This window comes from Strix uralensis, chromosome 4 (genome assembly GCF_047716275.1).
Source record: "Strix uralensis isolate ZFMK-TIS-50842 chromosome 4, bStrUra1, whole genome shotgun sequence".
In the NCBI taxonomy this organism is placed as follows: Eukaryota; Metazoa; Chordata; class Aves; order Strigiformes; family Strigidae; genus Strix; species Strix uralensis.
This window is the reverse complement of record NC_133975.1, coordinates 29,653,310-29,672,432: the sequence shown is the minus strand read 5'-3', so window position 1 is coordinate 29,672,432 and position 19,123 is coordinate 29,653,310. Positions and strand designations below refer to the sequence as shown.

The following is a 19,123-nucleotide window of genomic DNA, read 5'->3' as shown; positions in this document are numbered from 1 at the left end:
TTTGTTAGGCAAAGCTGTCACTGAACAGGGAGCTAAGTTGCCAATAGTCCTACTTTGGGCATGAGGTTGTGCTACATGACCTCCAACAGTGTGTTTAAATCAACATTTTTATGATTATATGAGTATTTTGGGCTCCATAAACCTTGGCAAAAACTTCCCACAGGAACAGGAAAATATAGAAGGGAAAAGATTATAGGTATGAATCTGTAACAGTAAAACTGCCTGTATTAATCTAACAATAGGTATAATCTATCTTTGGAAATCCATTTTTTAAATGGAAAAATAGCAAGCTTGTATTTCTTTAGATATTACAGATGTTCATCAATGAAAAGAAAGAAATCTAATATAAAGCAATTGGCACTTATATCTCCTCTTTAGGTGTGGAGCTGTTGTGGATGCTTTTGTATATTTCACCTGGTGTGTATCCAAAAGTGGGCCAAGGACAGCCTTTTCCTTGTGTCATCTCCTTTGACAGATGATGATTTTGGGAAGAAAGATTATCCCTGGCCATGGTGAGCTCTTCAGGGTACATTTACAAAGATACTTTTATTGTGAAACGTGTGTGATCTGCAGTTACCTTAGAAAGGAATGGTACTTGTAAATGATATGCACACACACACAAAAAAGTTGAGGACTGACTTTTCTGTTACTTTTTTGAATTATTTTTAAGTTTCCATAAACATAATTCAGGAGTATTTTTTAGCCTCTGTAATTTTTTTAGTCTCTGTATGACTCAAGCATTAAAGTCGGTCTTACAGTTTTATATGAGATTGTATAAAGAAGGTGATAATGTTGTGGCTGCGTGAATAATGAAGCTTGCTTTTTCAGTAGGTTTGTATCTGAAAGTTCAGTCAAGGTTTCTCTGTGCATGTTTTTTCTATGCTTTATTTGCTCACCTGCTTTCATGTGGAAACTCGTAGTAATATCTTTGAGACACAGTCCTCTAAGTTGTTTGAAAGCGCCCGGCGGATTCAAAAGCTCAATGTGGGATCTCAGAGAGCAGGTCTGCTTAGGAAATAAGGTATACAATTGTTGGCTGGCAGCGTCTCAAGTTGATAATGCCTGTTCTACTGCAAACCAGTTTTGTGTTTAGGCATGATGTTTATAATTAAAAAATTTCAAGATGAATGGTATTTTATTTAACATTTAAGCACATGATAAAACTGTGTAGTCACTATGGAGAAATGGATTATGGCCTGTAATGTATTATATAGGGGCAAGTTGACATTTTATTTGATAGAAATGAGTACCTAGGTCTTTCAAAGCCTCTATTCTTCTCTGAGGAGGAGCTCCTTGTCTGTTGTCTTTTCCCAGTGTAGCCGGAAATGGGAGCTGCTTTGTTTCTCCTTCCTTGTGTTGCCTCCCTCATCCATGGCTTGCACCTGGAAGCCTTTAGGGCCTATGGCACTAACAAGTTCCAGACCTTTGGTGCCTCTCTACCTTTAGGAATAATGTATTTTTAAATATCTGACACCATCAAGGATAACAAATAAAGGTGTGCATCTTATAATATCTAAGATGCTGAACTGATACAATCTAAAATCTTTCAGATAAAATATTAATTATTTTGCATAGTTTTAATAGCATCGCTAAATTTTGTTTTACACTGCTTATAAATTGCTACTGGTAGAAACCTCGTTTTTATCTCTTTTTTTTGATTGGTTCTCTTTAAGAAGGTTAACTCTTTGTTCGTACATACATTTGGTATTACTTGATATAAAAATTGTTCCATATGCTTCCTACAGTGATTTTTTTTTTGTATATATTCTTGTAGAAGAAAGATGGTAGTGATAAGACAATTCCATAGACATTCTAATGAATATATTGTAAAATCTGACATATAGCAAGACCTTTATTCTATGTTATAAATTTAATTATGTTGTTATTAGTTACAGTAGTTGTAAAAATGTTAATTGGTAGCCTGGTAACAATCTTGGGAAACTGAAATGATAAAAACGGTTTTGATTTTTTAAAAAATCCTAAAAAATTTGCTTTTCTTTTCACTTCCTTTTTCTCTTGTTGTAGTCCAAAATGTAGGTTTGAATACAAACGGTCTGAAACTCCCAGTAGGTATTACTGTTATTGTGGAAAAGTGGAGAATCCAGCACTGGACCCATGGCTGGTACCTCACTCCTGTGGTCAAATATGTGAGAGGGAATTCAAACCTTCTTGTGGTCATAAATGTCTGCTGCTTTGTCATCCAGGTAAATTCATTGTGTCTCTTGGCTGTGTGACCTGTATTTATATAGCTCTTACACAGTTTTGCTTAAAATCTGCTAACTATATTTAAAATTCTCAGAGTAAAGCAGATGTAGTCAAGGCTGCATTTGCTGAATGGCCATTAGCGAGGTATGCTTTTTCCTTTACTTAGGACCATGTCCACCTTGCCCAAAGATGGTCACAACAACCTGTCACTGTAAGAAAGCTAAACCAGTGCCCCGAAGGTGCAGTGCCAAGGAATGGTCATGTCGCCTGCCATGTGGACGAACATTGCTCTGTGGACAGCACACCTGTGAGAATTCCTGTCATGCAGGTAGACCTGCCTTCTTAAACTTCAGAGGAATAGTCATTTTAATTGTTAAGATATATCATTCTTTTGCAATTCCTCACATACAGGAGATTGCCAGCCTTGTCCACGAGTCAGTAAACAGCGGTGCATCTGTGGAAGACAGACAGCAGAAAGACTTTGTGCGAGTCCTCAGTGGCAGTGTGATCAGGTATTCTGAAGCTGTCTTTTTTAGCTTATTTCTTGTCTTTATAAAATTTGATTACTTGGTGTATTAAGGATTGGAAAAACTCATTCAGTAAGAAAATAATTTTATTTTTTAGGTTTTGAAAGTACAATCAAAAATATAAGCAGCAGTGTTTGAAAATGGATCTACTTGGTGGCCCAGTTAATTTCTGATAGTAGTTAAAATGTCACTATTGTGGAATTGTGCTAGGGTTAAGCTAGCAGTGAATTTGACCTTGTATATTCTGTTTTCTTGTACTTGAGGTTGAAATTTCAGCTGCTGTCTTCAAAAATAAGCATGAAACCACAGTTTAGTGTATAAAAGTTTCATGCTTGTTTACTTCTAGTGACTGTAACAGAATGAAAGCTTTGTGAATCATTCTTTGAAGTATATTTGCAGTTCATTCTTAGGAGCAAGGGTATGGATTGACAGACTATAAAAAATAAAAATAATTAAAAAATTAAGTGGTGGGGGGAGATTGCACCAGAAGATACTTGGTCAGTATGATCTGAAAGGCTCTCAGCCTCTCTAAAGAATCAGTTAAAATGTGATTTATTTCAGCTAACACTATATGGAAAGGGAGTATAATATAAATAATAGTATGGCCCTGTAAATGCTGGGAACCCCAAGCTGTGCAGCATTGAATGGGCCTTTGATCCATGTGCAGCATGCAGTGCAGACCCCATCTGTAGAAAGGGTTACCCCATTTTGGTCATTGAAGCTATTGTAGAATTTTATTACAAGAAAGCAACTCTTCATCATTTCTACTGTCAAACAGAAAGGGTGTTCAGATGAGAACTCCTTGCTGCACTTTTAGACAAAGGCAAGGACATGCAGGTGGCATAATCACTGGTACCAAGTGGGAGCTGCCTCCAGTCTCCTCTGCTACAGTATGTTTATCCTGTGGCCAAGGGATATGTGCAGCACAACACAGGCCTGAAGGCCAAGCTGTAGGTGCAGTATAGCACAGGCCTGGAACTGTGCAGGTTAACTGTTAAGTGAACCACCCACTCCTCAGTTATACAGTGGTCTTCCAGTCGGGATTGCTGCAGGGGTGATCAGTTTTATATAGTGAACTCAGCTTTGTTAACAAAAGAAAATCTTTGTTAAGATTTGTTAACAAAATTCAGAAAAAGTTAAATTCCATCCAGGTGTCTCTCACCCCTAGTTTTTCCCCTTGGGTTGCTTTGTCTTGGTATGTAGTTCTGTTACATTGCATTCACTTGGTTTCTCTGAGTTTTCCAGGTGTGTGGGAAACGTTTGCCCTGTGGTAATCACACATGTGAACGAGTTTGTCATGCTGATCCCTGTGGAGACTGTCCTCGTTCTGGGAAAAGGTCCTGTCCATGTGAGAAATCAAGTAAGACACTTTTTTTTAAAATAAGATAAATGAAAAACATCCAGTCTTTGAGTCAGTAGTTTAGGTTAATTCTGCAGGGCAGGGTCCGTAAAAAGTTTTTACAAACAGTGAACTGTGACAGCTTATATTCACTTTTTTGCTTAATTCTTTCAAAGCTTTGTTTAGTACCAGGGGTTTAATTGGCGATGTGCATAATTGAGTAATTCCAGAGAAGCTTTTAAAAAAATGAGAGAGAATTGGCATTTGAACTCATATTACATAGTGCATTTTTTTTTTCTAAATATTTTGGCTTTTTTTCTAAATGCTTGCTTGTAATTTTCATCCAGAGTTTACATTGCCATGTACAGAAGATGTGCCCACCTGTGGTGATAGTTGTGACAAAGTTCTGGAATGTGGCATCCATAAATGTTCACAGCGCTGTCATCGAGGTCCTTGTGAAATATGCAGACAGGTTAGTCTTACTGTAGCAGATTCACATTTTGTTAGGGTTTTTAAACACTATAGGCTTGCAACAGTGGAAGTCTCCTGAGGAAAGTGAAGTAATATCTATCACAAAATCTATGACTTGCTGTTCATTAAAAGCAATACATTTTCTCCCTATTCCCCTTCTGCCCCCACACAATTCTGAACTACTAGTTGAGCATTATGTATCTGAATTGAGGCATGGATGAGGGTCTTATTGTTTTGACTTGGTTTTGGTTTTGTTTTGTTTTTTTAATTATGTCCTAAAACATGCTCTTCTAGCTTCCTTGCTGCTTTGTCTTATTATGCTATTTCTTTATTAGTGAAATGGAAGATGCTGTAATATAATGTTATTTCATTGTTAGTAAGAAAATAATATTTTGCTCTGCTCTAAATATCTGTGGAGCTTCTATGGTCTGGTCTATAAAGCTGCTGTTCTGTCTGCTCTCAGTTGTCTCTTCCTGAACCAGCTTTGGCTACAAAGTCTATGCTGAAAGTAGTTAGCACGTGATAGCTGGGATGAAGGTCAGATAAACCTGCTCGCCTACTTCTTAAATGATCTGTATACATGATGGATGAATCTAGCTTACTATGTAGGGGAAGTACTTTTTTGTATGAATTTGTTTTGCATTTATGCTTGACATCTTGCACTACACACTTGAGTGGTTCCCTTGAAGTGGCTTCCCTCTTGGTGTGACCAAGGCTACAGTAAGGTGCCATCTGGAGCACAGTCTTTGCAATACTGACACAAGGGTATTGCACAGATAGTTAATCTGCTCACAGCATGTGATATACTTCCTGTTGTGATAGAGCGTTGTAATGTTACTCTCTCATGAACTTTTCTTTACAGCTAGTAGTAGAACATTTTATTTTTCACTTTTTTTTTTAAATTGTATTAAAAATATCCTGTTCTCTTCCCTATCTTGCTGCCCAGGAAGTTGAAAAACAGTGTCGCTGTGGAAAGCACACTAAACGCATGCCATGTCATAAGCCATATCTGTGTGAAACGAAGTGTACTAAAATTCGTGATTGCCAAAAGCACCAATGTAGGAGAAAGGTAAGTGCCCAGAGATGGTCTTTCTCATAGATAACTTTTTAAAAATTTAGATATATATAAATCACACCACTTCATTGTTCCGCCTTATGTTATTGTATAGAAAGAGAAGTTTTCTTCAGTGTCATTCAAATTAGTTTGGAGTGTACCAGAATTCTCTGAACAGCATGTCACCAAGAAAAACTCGGTGGCCTTAAAAACTGGGAGGGGATTTTGACAACTTTCCAGTTCCAGAAGGCAGTTTTGCTTTCAGATACTTGAGTAGTTACTGATGCTTTATGTCTTTAAAAAAAAAAAAAAAAGTGGTTAGCAACATTTTTGTGCCAGGGACAATATAGTATAAAAGTGGAAGAAATTGCAGAGTAGTGGGGCAAACTGCTGAATATCCTACATGTAATCTTCTGAAATTATTTCAGATTAAAATATTACAAGAATTTGAACTTCTAAAATGTTCTTAGCTTTTTGAAAGCCCTCTGCCTTTTTAGTGTGTTGAAATAATACTTTCAAATGTGTGTTTCCGTGTTATTTTATAATTCAAATTTTTCAAGACAACTTTACAGATGGCCTCCTTGCTATATCTGGCATGACTTTGAGGAAATTTGACTAAATTGCATGCAAATTTTTTAAAGTAGTATCGAAAAAATGGTAGAAGAGGGTAAATTTATACCAGAAATGTCTATGTTTTCAGTTCTATAGCATGTATGTTTTTTTAATAGTGCTGTTCTGGAAACTGTCCGCCTTGTGATCAAGTCTGTGGGCGGACTCTAGGCTGCAGAAATCACAAATGTCCTTCAGGCTGCCACAGAGGTAAGAATAGGTGAAGGATCCCTATAGTGATAGAAAATTGTTTATCTTTGCCAAACTTCATGCTTGCATGACTCTGTGCGGTGCTTAGTGAATTCTCACCCTTGTTGCATGTGGGCTTTTTGTGGGGGCAGTGTGTTTGAAAGGTTTTTAGTGCTGGTTAGAGCTTAAGGATTTACATAATGACAACCTGAGTTTTTTACCTGGTAATTTTGCTTAGCATTGTTCCTCTGAAAATGCTCTGTCTCCTTTCCAGCTGCTTAAATAAAAATCCATAGCTTGACTTTTTTTTTTTCCCCAAATAATTCTGTTCACTGAATAGGCATAACGAAGTCCAACTACATACAGAAATGACTGTGCTGGTTGAGTCTGGATGGTTTTTAAAAAATCCTAGAATACAACATGTGATACAAGTGGGTTTAAAATAAATGAAAAAAAGAGTTGTTGGAATTTGAATGTGTTTTGGTATCTTACTAGTAAAAGAGAAAATAAGAACTTGTTACTGACTATATGAAGGATAACAAAAAAGTGTACTTCTGCATCCAATGACCTTGGTTAAAAAGATGCTGGAAATGGCCAAAATTACCTGACAGCTTTTATCCTGCCCAATTGCTTTGACATTTGCTTTGTAGGGGATTAAACTGGAATGACTGAAAAAGTGGCTGCCCTCTCAGCAATTTTCTCCACAGAAGCTGCTGCCCTGCTGAAACAGCAGCTGAGTAACCTATGTAATTTCCCTTAGTATTCTGGACTATAAATTGCAACAACTCAGAGAAATAATTCACAACTTGTTCAGCCAGTCTTGCTTTTGAGGCAATGATTCTTAAGAGGACAGGACAAGTAAATGTGGTAGTTGTCCCAGTTAAACTGCTGTTACATCCATCACCACAAAGTAGTAGTTTGTGTTTTCTCTGTTAACTATGCTTCTTCTTCCCCTTCCTTTCTTCTCCATCCCCCATATCCCTCCAAAATCCTGAAAATATGGTTTTTGCAGGGTTTTTTTTGTTTTTTGGGGTATTTCTTTTGTACTGTCAGAACAACACTGGTAACATTGTTTTTCTGCATTAGTTTGGTTGATAACTAAATCATAGAATAAAATTCTTGTTGGAAAACTAAGGAACTAATGCTGCATTATAGGATAAACTTTTATATTGAATAGCTGTTTATATTTGATTCTGCTTGCATCTTACAGCCTGGCTAAAAGTGACAGTGATTTCTAATAACTAACAGCACTATAAAAATAATAAAGCAGTGCCTATAAGAAAACAAAAGTGAATTTTGTAAATATCAAATATATACTCTTTGAAGTGTAATTTATCAAAACAGTACAGCTGTCAATATGTAAGTGCTAACTCTTGCCAAAAGTTGCATCTGAGGAAGCTAACAACTATGATATCAGATAAGTTTAGAAAAGAACTTGTGTGCTTTAGCAAATCACAATCTAGTACCATTTGTAATATCTTGACAGAATGAAAATATTCCTAATAAAGACAATTATTTTGATTTCAAAATATTTAGATTCATGTGTTTCTCCTTGTATACCAATATTTTAATAGCTGCTGAAAGTTATGATTAATTATTTTATCTTTACTATGTAATATCAGGTCAGGTTAATTTTGCAATGAGCTGCCAGATCTCAGTGACCACTGAGTTTAAAGGAAGTGGTAGTATGTCTTCTGGAAAATAACTTGCCAGATCAGGTAGCTGATCTCAGAATTATTAGAGGTTGCTGATAATAAGCACGTGGCCTTTAGCAGGGGTCCCTGAAAAAAGGTAACTTAATCTATTCTGTTTGTGGTTTGATTTTTTACATCTTTTTTTTCTTAAGTATTTAAGCATGCTTGCTGAGATTTAGATGGATGTTTTGTTTCCTACTGTAGTACATTTTAACACTTGATTTGAGAAGTGTGCTCTCGCGTTAACTTCAGGCTTATGTGCGATCTCTGTCCTTTCATCTTTTTGAGAACATAGGCAGTTGTCTTTGTTAATAGAATATTTAAGTAAATTGTACACGTAAGGCACTCTAGACAGCATAGCTTTAGACTTTCAGTTTATTTTCTAAAAGTAGCTGTTTATGTGTGCTGATAATGTAATTTAATTAACTTTGCAGTATAAAGACTGTATACTTCCATCCTTTTTTCTTCAGCAGCCTTTTGTCACTGAGAGATCTGCTTCTTGAAGTGTTGCTTCTCAGACCCTGTGAACAAGTCAGAATTGCTTAAAAAGTTGTGCTGTCGATAATGCTTTTAAAGCACTGCTTTCTTTAAAGGTTCAGAATGCAACATGATTAGTAAGCCAATGTCTAAATTTGGTGGTGTGGTTTTTTTTTTTCAGAAGATACATATTCTTACTGTTAATTACTTAACAATAAAACTTAGCAGTTGTCACTTGATGAAGAAATAGTGTGGGAAAGCTATAAATTAAAACATAGATATTCTACAGTTCTCTTAAAAATATATCAGGTTCGTAGCATGAGTAACTTCATAAAGGTGGAGGATCTTTTCATAAAAACATTAATTATGCATAGGCTGAACATCTCTTTAATATCATACAAAAACTGTAAAAATTTATTGTACCAGTTTTTCAATGTCTTTTTTTATCTTTTGAATATAGATGAAAGATGACATGTCTTCATATGTATTCAAGACTGAAATATAAATAGCAGATATTTAAATGTGTGATCCAAATGACTGGGCGTTAATAATGCTGACTTTTTTTAAAATGTGAGAGGGATTGTTTCTAACTTGATACCAGTTAACTACTGTAGAGTAATCAAGATTATTATGACTATTCTTTAAGAATGGTGAATTCTTTTTTCCAAGAGATTTGAAACTAAGCAGAAATAAATTAACAGCCATCTATTATTTAGGTCAAACTGAATAGGACAATTATACCACATGCATATTCAGAGTTACATTAGTTACCATTTTTTATAATCAGTACCTTATTCAGATTATCATATTGTTGATGTATTTATTTTTAGGTAGTTGTAATCCATGTCCAGAGACTGTAGATGTGAAATGCAATTGTGGAAAAACTGTCATCAAAGTGCCCTGTGGCAGAGAGCGCACCATCAAACCTCCCAAATGCAAACAGCTCTGCAGGTCAGTATAGAAAGTGTGTGTGTTTCTGGTTCTTAAGTGGAGTTTAAGGTGTCCTTAAAGTAGTAAAATATAACTTTAAAAGGCAAAAATTATTCCTTTAATATGATTACAGATACTACTTTTCCATCTTCTGTATTCTCGATTATGCAGATGGAAATTAGCAATAATCCTCCCTATCAGACACCTCTTTGATGCTGTGGTTTCATGAGCAGTTTGCTGCTGTCAAGGGGGAGGTTCTGTCCCACCAAGCACTTCTAATTCTGTAGTCCCACTCGCTTCAAGTCATCTCTGGTACGTTTTAAAGTACCTCCATGAGGCAGTTTACCTAGAAAACTTCACTAGCAAAAGCAAAAAGGAGAATAGTTGCTGCTGGAGTGTAGCAAGATTACTTAGTGCAGAATAGAATTAGGACTGAAATAGCTGTTTGAATATGGAAACCCAGCTTTGATTTAGAACTCCTGTATAATTTTACTGTAATATTAACCACTGCTGTAGGTGAGAAGTAAACTAATGTAAAAAAAAAAAAACAAAAACTTGTTCGTCTCAATTCTTTGTATTTTGAGCGTAATTATCTAGTGACTGTAACTTCATATTTCTTGCTGTTGTATTGACTCATTCTTGGATTTTACTTCAGTCGACCACCTACCTGTCACCACTCTACCCAGGAGAAACACTATTGTCACTTTGGTCGATGTCCTCCGTGTCGTCAGTCCTGCCAGAAAACATTAGCATGTGGTCATTTGTGCCCTGTTTCCTGCCATGATGAAGCACTTGTGAAGCAAACTGGCTTAGTAAGTAAATAGTGAGAAACGGTGTCATTTCTATTCTGAAGAATGAGCAACACTTGTTTGACCTTGATGTTATGTTGGAGGCTTTTGGAGTTCAGAGTAAATAAGTAATCAAGCACAGAGGTACACATACTGCTTAACTGAGAAATGAAGTGGTTCTAGATCCTAGATCTAGATCTGATTAATTTTGTAATATATGTAGATCTAGATGTGATTATTTTGTAATAAATATATAATTGAATGTCAGTTTTCAGCAGTTATAATTACTCAAGAAATAAGATTTTTGTTAGAGTTGTATTACAAATGTTTAATTTCAAATGTGAGCAATTACTTTTAACAAGAGCAAAAATAAATTTTAACTATTTACTAAACCATCAATTTGCGCAAGTTAGAAGTGAGAAATTGGCATCTTTAAACATGGTACATGTACTGCATGATGATAATTTCACTTGTTTAGTAATTTTTATATTTTTACATCTATTAAATACTTAGAATTGTTCTGCTGGGGTTTTTTTGGGTTGGCTTCATGCTTGATTTCTAGCAGTAGAGCCACAGGCCTTCATTTTCCTATCCTTAACCATGCTAAGGATGAAATTGCGATTTTTTGTTTGTAGGGAGTGTTAAAAGTGGATTTGTTAGAACTGGGATCTGTTTAGATGATACGTTTGTTTATAGTCAAGCAGATAGTTCCAGCTGTGTTTTGTATTCAACTAACATGGTCTTTTGCTGTCAGCATCAGTCTGCAGGTCCTTGGGAACAGCCATCTGAGCCAGCTTTTATTCAAACTGCATTGCCATGCCCTCCCTGTGAAGTTCCTGTACCAGTGTAAGTATTAAAAAAACAAATTAAAAGAAGTTTTTGTGTGGAAAGAGATTTTTCTCTTCTTATACTGTTGTAGAGATGGACATGAAAATAACCGTATTTTTCTTTTCAGATGCAAAGAGCTTATATAAACACCATTCTCATAAAACTGGGAGATTTGGTAGTTGTTTGTTAGATGTTTTTGTAGTGTGTGCTCACTGTATGAAAGGACTGACAGTGTTAGTAAAGATTGGTTGTTTCTAATACATGTTGTGCACAATGCTACCTTAAAAGAAAAACATGAAAATTGCAAAGGCAGCTATTGTAATTTGATGGTCTTCAGAAACTATATGGAAAAAGTTGTATGTTACTATCTTGCTTGGTTTATGGGGTTGTAGTTTTCTGTGTAATGTATTGCTATTTTGTTTCTTAGTTGTTCAGTTATTATATGCTAATGAATGGCAGGTGGATACCCTTCATCCCATCTGCATGTCTTCTTTCTATTTTTGACTTGTCCAGAAGGTTCTGCTCCTTGAGTAGAGCCCAATCAACTCTTTCAGTGATGATGCTGAGGATATACGGGAAGAATGATGATGACTTTTTTTCACCATTCTCTTTCTGTTTACATTGTGGAATAAGGACTCAAAATTCAACATTTATCTGGAGAAGGAAATACTGGGTTTTTTAGTCTGTGTTGTAGTCTCTTACAGTTTTAAACTCTGCATACTTCACAGGCATTAGTGCCTATTTGTTTCTTAAATATCCCTCCTTAATAAGGGAATATTATGTCCTCATTTCATGAAGTGAGAAGTAGACAAAGAAAGATGATCAAAAATATCCATATAACTACCTACATAGATACGTGTAGAACTTAATTTCTCAAGGACTGTATTATGATAGGTTGTACTTCTGTTCAGAACTGTAACTGCTCAGTACTTCTGATACTTGGGCTTGAAGTTCAAAGCTAGACTCTCAAAAGATGAAAAATGTGTAGTTATGAACAGTCTGGTTTCAGTGTTTAGGTAGATGCCTCTAGAAACTGTCTTGTGTAGGTATTCAGCAGAGGCCATTGCATAATGTTGTGCATTACAAAGGAACATCTAGTTCCTCTGAATTCCAACCTTAAAATCACCTCCTTCAGTCTGAAGACTCCTCCCCAGAGGAGGAAAGTCTGCTAAGTGAGAAGGAAACCATACTGGAAGTTGTACTTAATTTTCTAACTAGAGGAAGCATTGTTACGTTTCATAGTGCTTGGGGCAAATAAAGGTTCTTTTAGCATTAGATCACATTAATTCTGCAATACCCTCTCTCTTGATTGATCTTTGCAACTGTAATGTTCTCTTTTTTTTAATCTTTTTTTTAAATGGAAATGATATAAGTTTTGTGAATTAACAAAACAATAATAGTAAACAAACCCATAAAATAATGTGTTGCTGCAGAGTGAAATATCTGATACCTTAGATTGTTAGCAGGGCTTTTAGAATCATTGCTAGAACAGTGGCATTTGAATGAATCATAGAATGGTTTAGGGTTAGAAGGGACCTTAAAGATCATCTAGTTCCAACCCCCCTGCCATGGGCAGGGACACCTTCCACTAGACCAGGTTGCTCAAAGCCCTGTCCAACCTGGCCTTGAACACTTCCAGGGAGGGGGCAGCCAAAACTTCTCTGGGCAACCTGTTCCAGTGTCTCACCACCTTCACAGTGAAGAATTTCTTCCTTATATCTAATCTAAATCTACTCTCTTTCAGTTTCAAACCATTACCCCTTACCCTATAAGTACAGTCCCTGATCAAGAGTCCCTCCCCATCTTTCCTGTAGCCCCCTTTAAGTACTGGAAGGCTGCTATAAGGTCTCTCTGGAGCCTTCTCTTCTCCAGGCTGAACAACCCCAACTCTCTCAGCCTGTCCTCATAAGGGAGGTGCTCCATCCCCCTGATCATCTTCGTGGCCTCCTCTGCACCCACTTGAGCAGGTCCATGTCCTTCTTACGTTGGGAGCCCCAGAGCTGGACACAGTGCTGCTGCAGATGGGGTCTCATGAGAGCAGAGTAGAGCGGGGAGAATCACCTCTTTCAACCTGCTGGTCACACTTCTCCTGATGCAGCCCAGGATACAGTTGGCTTTCTGGGCTGCAAGTGCACATTGCTGGCTCAGTCAGTTTTCCATCCACTAGTACCCCCAAGTCGTTCTCCTCAGGGCTGTTCTCAATCCACTTATTGCCCAGCCTGTATTTGTGCTTGGGATTGCCCTGACCCACGTGCAGGACCTTGCACTTGGCCTTGTGGAACTTCATGAGGTTCACACAGGCCCACCTCTCAAGCCTGCCCAGGTCCCTCTGGATGACATCCCTTCCCTCCAGCGTGTCAACCGCACCACACAGCTTGGTGGTGTTGGCAAACTTGCTGAGGGTGCACTCAATCCCACTGTCCATGTCACCAACAGAGATGTTAAACAGCGCCGGTCCTGACACCGATCCCTGAGGAACACCACTCGTCACTGCTCTCCACTTGGACATTGAGCTGTTGACCGCAACTCTTTGAGTGCAACCATCCAGCCAATTCCTTGTCCACTGAGTGGTCCATCCATCAAATCCATGTCTTTCCAATTTAGAGACAAGGATGTTGTGTGGGACAGTGTCAAATACTTTGCACAAGTCCAGGTAGATGACGTCAGTTGCTCTTCTCTTAGCCACCAGCACTGTAACCCCATCATAGAAGGCCACCAGATTTGTCAAGCACGATTTGCCCTTAGTGAAGCCATGTTGGCTGTCACCAATCACCTCCTTATTTTCCATGTCTCCAAGCATAGTTTCCAGGAAGATCCACTCCATGATCTTGCCGAGCACAGAGGTGATACTGGCTGGGCTGTAGTTCCCTGGGTCTTCCTTTTTTTTCTTTACTAAAAATGGGGGTTATGTTTCCCCTTTTCCAGTCAGTGAGAACTTCACCAGACTGCCATGACTTCTCAAATATGATGGATAGTGGCTTAACCACTTCATCCACCAGTTCTCTCAGGACCCACAGATGCATCTCATCAGGTCCCGTGGACTTGTGCACCTTCAGGTTCCTTAGATGGTCTCGAACCCGATCTCCTACAGCGGGTGGTTCTTCATTTTCCCATTCCCTGCCTTTGCCTTTTGCATCCTGGGCTGTGTGGCTGGAGCCCTTGCCAGTGAAGACTGAGGCAAAACAGTCTTTGAGTACTCAGCCTTCTCCATAGCTCAGGTAACCAGGTCTCCCATTTCCTCCCAGAGAGGGCTCACATTTTCCTTAGTCTTCCTTTTATCACTGACGTACCCACAGAAGCTTTTCTTGTAGCCATTGATGTCCTTGGCCTGATTTAATTCTGTCGGGGCTTTGGCTTTCCTAACCTGGTCCCTGGCTACCCCAACAGTTTCTCTGTATCCCTCCTAGGCTGTCTGTCCCTGGTTTCACTTTGTAGGCTTTCTTTTGATGTTTGAGTTTGTCCAGGAGCCTCCTGGTGTTCTTACCTGACTTCTTCTTTGTTGGGATGCATCACTCCTGAGCTTGGAGGAGGTGATCTCTGAATATTAAACAGCTTTCCTGGGCCCCTCTTCCCTCCAGGGCTTTATCCCATGGTACTCTGTCAGGCAGATCCCTGAAGAGGCCAAAGTCTGCTTTCCTGAATTCCAAGGTAGTGAGCTTGCTGTGCACCCTCCTTGCTGCCTCTAGGATCTTCAACTCCACCATTTCATGGTCACTGCAGCCAAGGCTGCCCTTGAACTTTACACTCCACACCAGCCTCTCCTTGTTGGTGAAAACAATATGATAATAGAGAATGGTTTATATAATCCTATTCTGTATGGATGGATGTTAGTGGGGATTCCATCCTTCACTGCTGAGGTTTTGCAATGCTTTTTGTTGTTTTTTTTCTGATAATTTGGTATCTTTGAACATGAGCAGTCAGAGATTTGAAATGGAATGTATTCAGTATCTGTTTCTGTAAATAGTTGAAAGGGAGTTTCTGGAAAATTACTTGCTCTGTTAGTTTCATAGAACCATTGAGGCTGGAAGGTACCTTGGGGTGGGGTCATCTAGTCCAGCCTCCTGGTAAAAGCAGATCAACACTGAATTCAGATCAATTTGCTCCAGCTTTTTCCAGCTGGACTTTGAAAACCCCCAAGTACATTGATTCTGCAGCTTCTCTGGCCGACCTCTTTCAGTGCTTGATTATACTGACTTTTTAATTTTTTTTTTCCTCTGCTGTGTATCCAGTCAGATATCCAGTCAGAACCTTTTTTAAGGATATGATTGCTGTCTTCTGCCTTTCTGCTGTGAACCTCAGTAAGGAGCCTGGCTTCATCTTCTCAGTAACTTCCCCATAATGCTGAAAGACTACTATTATATCCCCAGCCAGTAGTGTTGCTGGAATTTAGTCAGTCCCAGATGCAGGACTTTCTTTGTCTCTGTATGTCTAGAATTTCCTGTCAGCCTTTTCCTACAATCTGTCTAGATCCTTCTGAATGGTATCCCTGCCCTTGAATGTATTGACTGCACCGACCTTTAGCGTTGTCTGCAGAACTGATGCATTTTTTTCTCTTCCAAGTTACCAGGGGAAAAAAGAAATTAAACAAGATAGTTTATTAAAAATTAAACAAGGCTAAAGAATTCCATCCGTAATTGGTGTCCAAGTAGGATACAAACAACTAGCCACTACCTTTTGAGCCCAGTGAACCTGCCAGTTTTTTCATGCATCTAGTAATTCATCTGACACCATGACATCTCAACTTGAATGCAAGGTTGCTGTGGGGAACCTCTTATGTGCAGATTTAGTAGTTACGTGGCAGAAGGCAGTCAGGCTGGTTAAGCAGTTTCCCCTTGCAGTGGAACACAGCATGCCACAATGGAATGTAGAAGTCCTAGATGCCATATTAACTGGTTATGGGAAGATTATCATGGATATAAGATAATTGAGCTGTGTAGAGTGAAGAATAGGCTCATGTGCTACATCTGCTTCTTACTATACTAGGTGAAAAACTGGTTGCTCATGTTAATATCCTGCTGTCCTAAAGACCATCTGTAGCTATTGGTAGTTGCTTTGAGTTAGAGAAGTTATCAGAGATACTTAATATGCTTCTAGAAATTTTTAGGAACTGATTTCAGGTATTTTGAATATTAAAGATGTTTTTACTCTCCATTATAAGGTTTCAATAGAGAAATCAAATTAACACTTGGGAAGGAGATGACAGATATGAAATTAGAGGTAAAATGAAAAAGATAATTTTCAATATAAATTGAGCAAAAGATTGATTCAATTTTTAGGAGATCAGTGTTTGAATGAGTCACTATTTAATACCTTCACAGTTCTGATCAGTGTGCAGTTTTTCTTTCCTAGGAATGGTAAACCATTCTAAAAAGGAAGGATTGTAAGCATAAGAGTAGACTAGATCTCTGAAATAACTGAAAAATATGAAGTGATATATTAGTAGAGCCAAAGGAGAATATATTTGGAAGCAATTCAGGTAATTTTCTAAAATAAAGATTATTAATATATATACAACTATAATCTGCACATGAAACACTGGCTTTGGGATTTTCATCATAAAATACAACAATCCAAACAACTGTTGAAAAAGAGAAGGCATTGATCTGCATAGATAGATAATTTTCTCTTAGTTCGCACTTTTTAAAAAAATAGATTGCATTATTTTTGTGTGAAAAGCACTGTCACTGTTTTAAGTCTGTTAAAGAAATACATGTTTCCTAAATCTCTGATTTTTCTCTCTTTAACAGGGAGTGTCTTGGACAGCATGAGGTGAGTCATGGAAACGGTCTTTTAAAGTGGGATATGAAGTACATCTCACTTTGTCAGTCTGAGAAGAAAGTATTAAAGGGAAATATTATATGGCTTTTTTATATTTTAAAACTGATGAAGCACCTTACCGTAAGAGCTTACATACCAGAAGGTATTTTAGTTCCTTCTTGAATATATAACTACTTGACTTTTTAGGATTCTTGGACATATTTACGAAGCTATTTGTGTATTCTTGCAGTTGTTTAGTATTTAAATTTTTGGGGGATTTGTGTGTGTGTCTTTTTTCATTACATACTTCTGGTTATTTTTTTTCTTTCCTCATTCTTGTTCTCTGTCACACACTCAGTTCTCCTAGAAACTGCTGTGTTTCTTTTTAAAGGATAAGGAACATACTGTCATACAGGAAAATTCTTGTGTGACTTGGATCTAAGCATGCATGGATGAAATCAGGCAATATAGTGAAACTTCATTAGGGTTACTCATTAGCTTGTCTTTTTAGTGTGTAGCCTTCTCCAGTTTTAGACAAAGTCATTGTCTATTTTGGCTTATATGAGAAGAAAATCTAATTGACACTTGAAGCTAAACAAATATCATCATTATTCAAGGTAATTTCTAGAAGTCATGAAATTGAAGGTCAAGTTATGTTTCTTGATTTTTAAAAGACGATTGCTAAACTAGTCTTTAATAAAAAACCTCTGCTATTATAGCTTTGTCTACTAGTAAATCTGGCATAAATACACTACCAAAGTGCAGCTAACAATATTATAACAAACTTAGTTTCATTTTAAGCTAGTAAAAAATTATACAAAACAGTGAATACTTAAAAATATTTAAATACCCCCTGCCTTTTTTTTTTCTTTCTTTAATAATCTTTTGCTTTGTGTTATAATGGTGGCTTGATTATGTGGTGGCAACATCTATAAATATCGTTAACAAAGTTTATATATCCACAGTCTGTTTGCACAGCACATTTATTAATCCAGCCAAACTGTGAATACCGCTTCCTTAGAGCTACTTTGCAGCTTGTTGGTTGCTAAAGAAAAAGGTGTGAAAATGGATGAAAAGAATAAATGTGCCTATTTGCTTCTTGTTGAAACAGCTGGGTTTTGTTTTTGTTTTCCACAGTAAAACTTGCAGGTGTATTAGCCAATGTTTTATCCAGTCAGAGACATGTTTTGTGATATGATATATTGAATCTCACCATAACTTTCATGAGTTTATGTATAAACAAAATATAAGCTATGGTCAATTGAACCAATACATAACTTGCTCTAGACAATGTTACTGGTTTTGGTACTGTTCAGATGTACATGGTTGTGAAGCTTATGTCCCTCCCCATAACAGAGGACAGCATGGCTCTTCTTATTAGAGAAAATGGTTCCAATTACTGCATATTTATAAATACTTATTTCAGAATATTCTTATCACAATCAGCCAATGGCTTTGGGTCATATATATATATTTTTTAATGGGTTAGTATAGAAAATAAGGAAAAATTCCAGGGAGTCTATACCTTTAATTATATAGATTTATTGATGCTATATGGTATTCTAGTTTAAACATTCCTTCTCTCAGCCAGCAGAGTGCAGTGCTTCCTTCCTGCTGAAGTTTAGCAGTTCTGGAGTGGAATGAACTGTCCTAATCTTTGAGATTTTGATAGCAGTCAAGGAAAAGAATGATTTGTTAATGTTTGTGCCAGTGTTTACAGTGTATTTTATGTGCATTGTACATTTTTATATTGTTCTGAGATCTCTAAAAAGAAAAAACCAAAACATGTAGTATCTGTTTGGTGGTTTACAGCCACATTGGCACTTAACAAGTAATCTTACTGCAAACTACTTTACTTTTTGTAGGCAAGAGAAAACACTTGTATGTATTTATGAACACTACCCTCCTATACTAGTTTCCAGCCCCTGAGGGGATTTTCACTGAGAAATACAAACTTTTCACAAGTGCTGAAAGTAGCAATTTTGTCAGGCAAACTTTTGCTGTGAAGAGGGGCTCATTGCTGTACTATGTTGTTACTAATGTTGGACCATTGTTATACCTCCTGTAGTGGAGGAGGTATAAAAGAAACAAACTAGGATGAAACAAGTTATAAAGTCCTGTATTTTACTGGGATGCCTGCAGATGATGAGTAGAAGAGAGAATGAAAGCAAACAGTTTAGGAGTTGTATAATAAGCAGATCTATGGGCTTTACGCTTTTACTTGGACAGTAATTTTAATTTGTGTAGGTATTGGA

The 19,123-nt window shown here is 37.3% G+C and overlaps 1 protein-coding gene across 3 annotated transcripts in view; it reads left to right on the top strand.

Moving 5' to 3' along the window:
- NFXL1 (nuclear transcription factor, X-box binding like 1) overlaps nucleotides 1-19,123 on the top strand; it is a 51,649-nt gene that overhangs the window by 4,443 nt on the left and 28,083 nt on the right. For all 3 annotated transcript variants that reach the window (XR_012628666.1, XM_074866094.1, XM_074866095.1), the window contains exons 4-15: nucleotides 379-512; nucleotides 2,026-2,204; nucleotides 2,372-2,533; nucleotides 2,617-2,717; nucleotides 3,978-4,092; nucleotides 4,419-4,543; nucleotides 5,489-5,611; nucleotides 6,325-6,415; nucleotides 9,396-9,516; nucleotides 10,151-10,307; nucleotides 11,038-11,129; nucleotides 16,859-16,880. Coding sequence is in view for 2 of the 3 variants with exons in the window: in XM_074866094.1 (XP_074722195.1) it covers nucleotides 379-512; nucleotides 2,026-2,204; nucleotides 2,372-2,533; nucleotides 2,617-2,717; nucleotides 3,978-4,092; nucleotides 4,419-4,543; nucleotides 5,489-5,611; nucleotides 6,325-6,415; nucleotides 9,396-9,516; nucleotides 10,151-10,307; nucleotides 11,038-11,129; nucleotides 16,859-16,880 (1,422 nt within the window). In the remaining variant the exon portion in view is untranslated. The remainder of the gene's footprint in view (nucleotides 1-378; nucleotides 513-2,025; nucleotides 2,205-2,371; nucleotides 2,534-2,616; nucleotides 2,718-3,977; nucleotides 4,093-4,418; nucleotides 4,544-5,488; nucleotides 5,612-6,324; nucleotides 6,416-9,395; nucleotides 9,517-10,150; nucleotides 10,308-11,037; nucleotides 11,130-16,858; nucleotides 16,881-19,123) is intronic.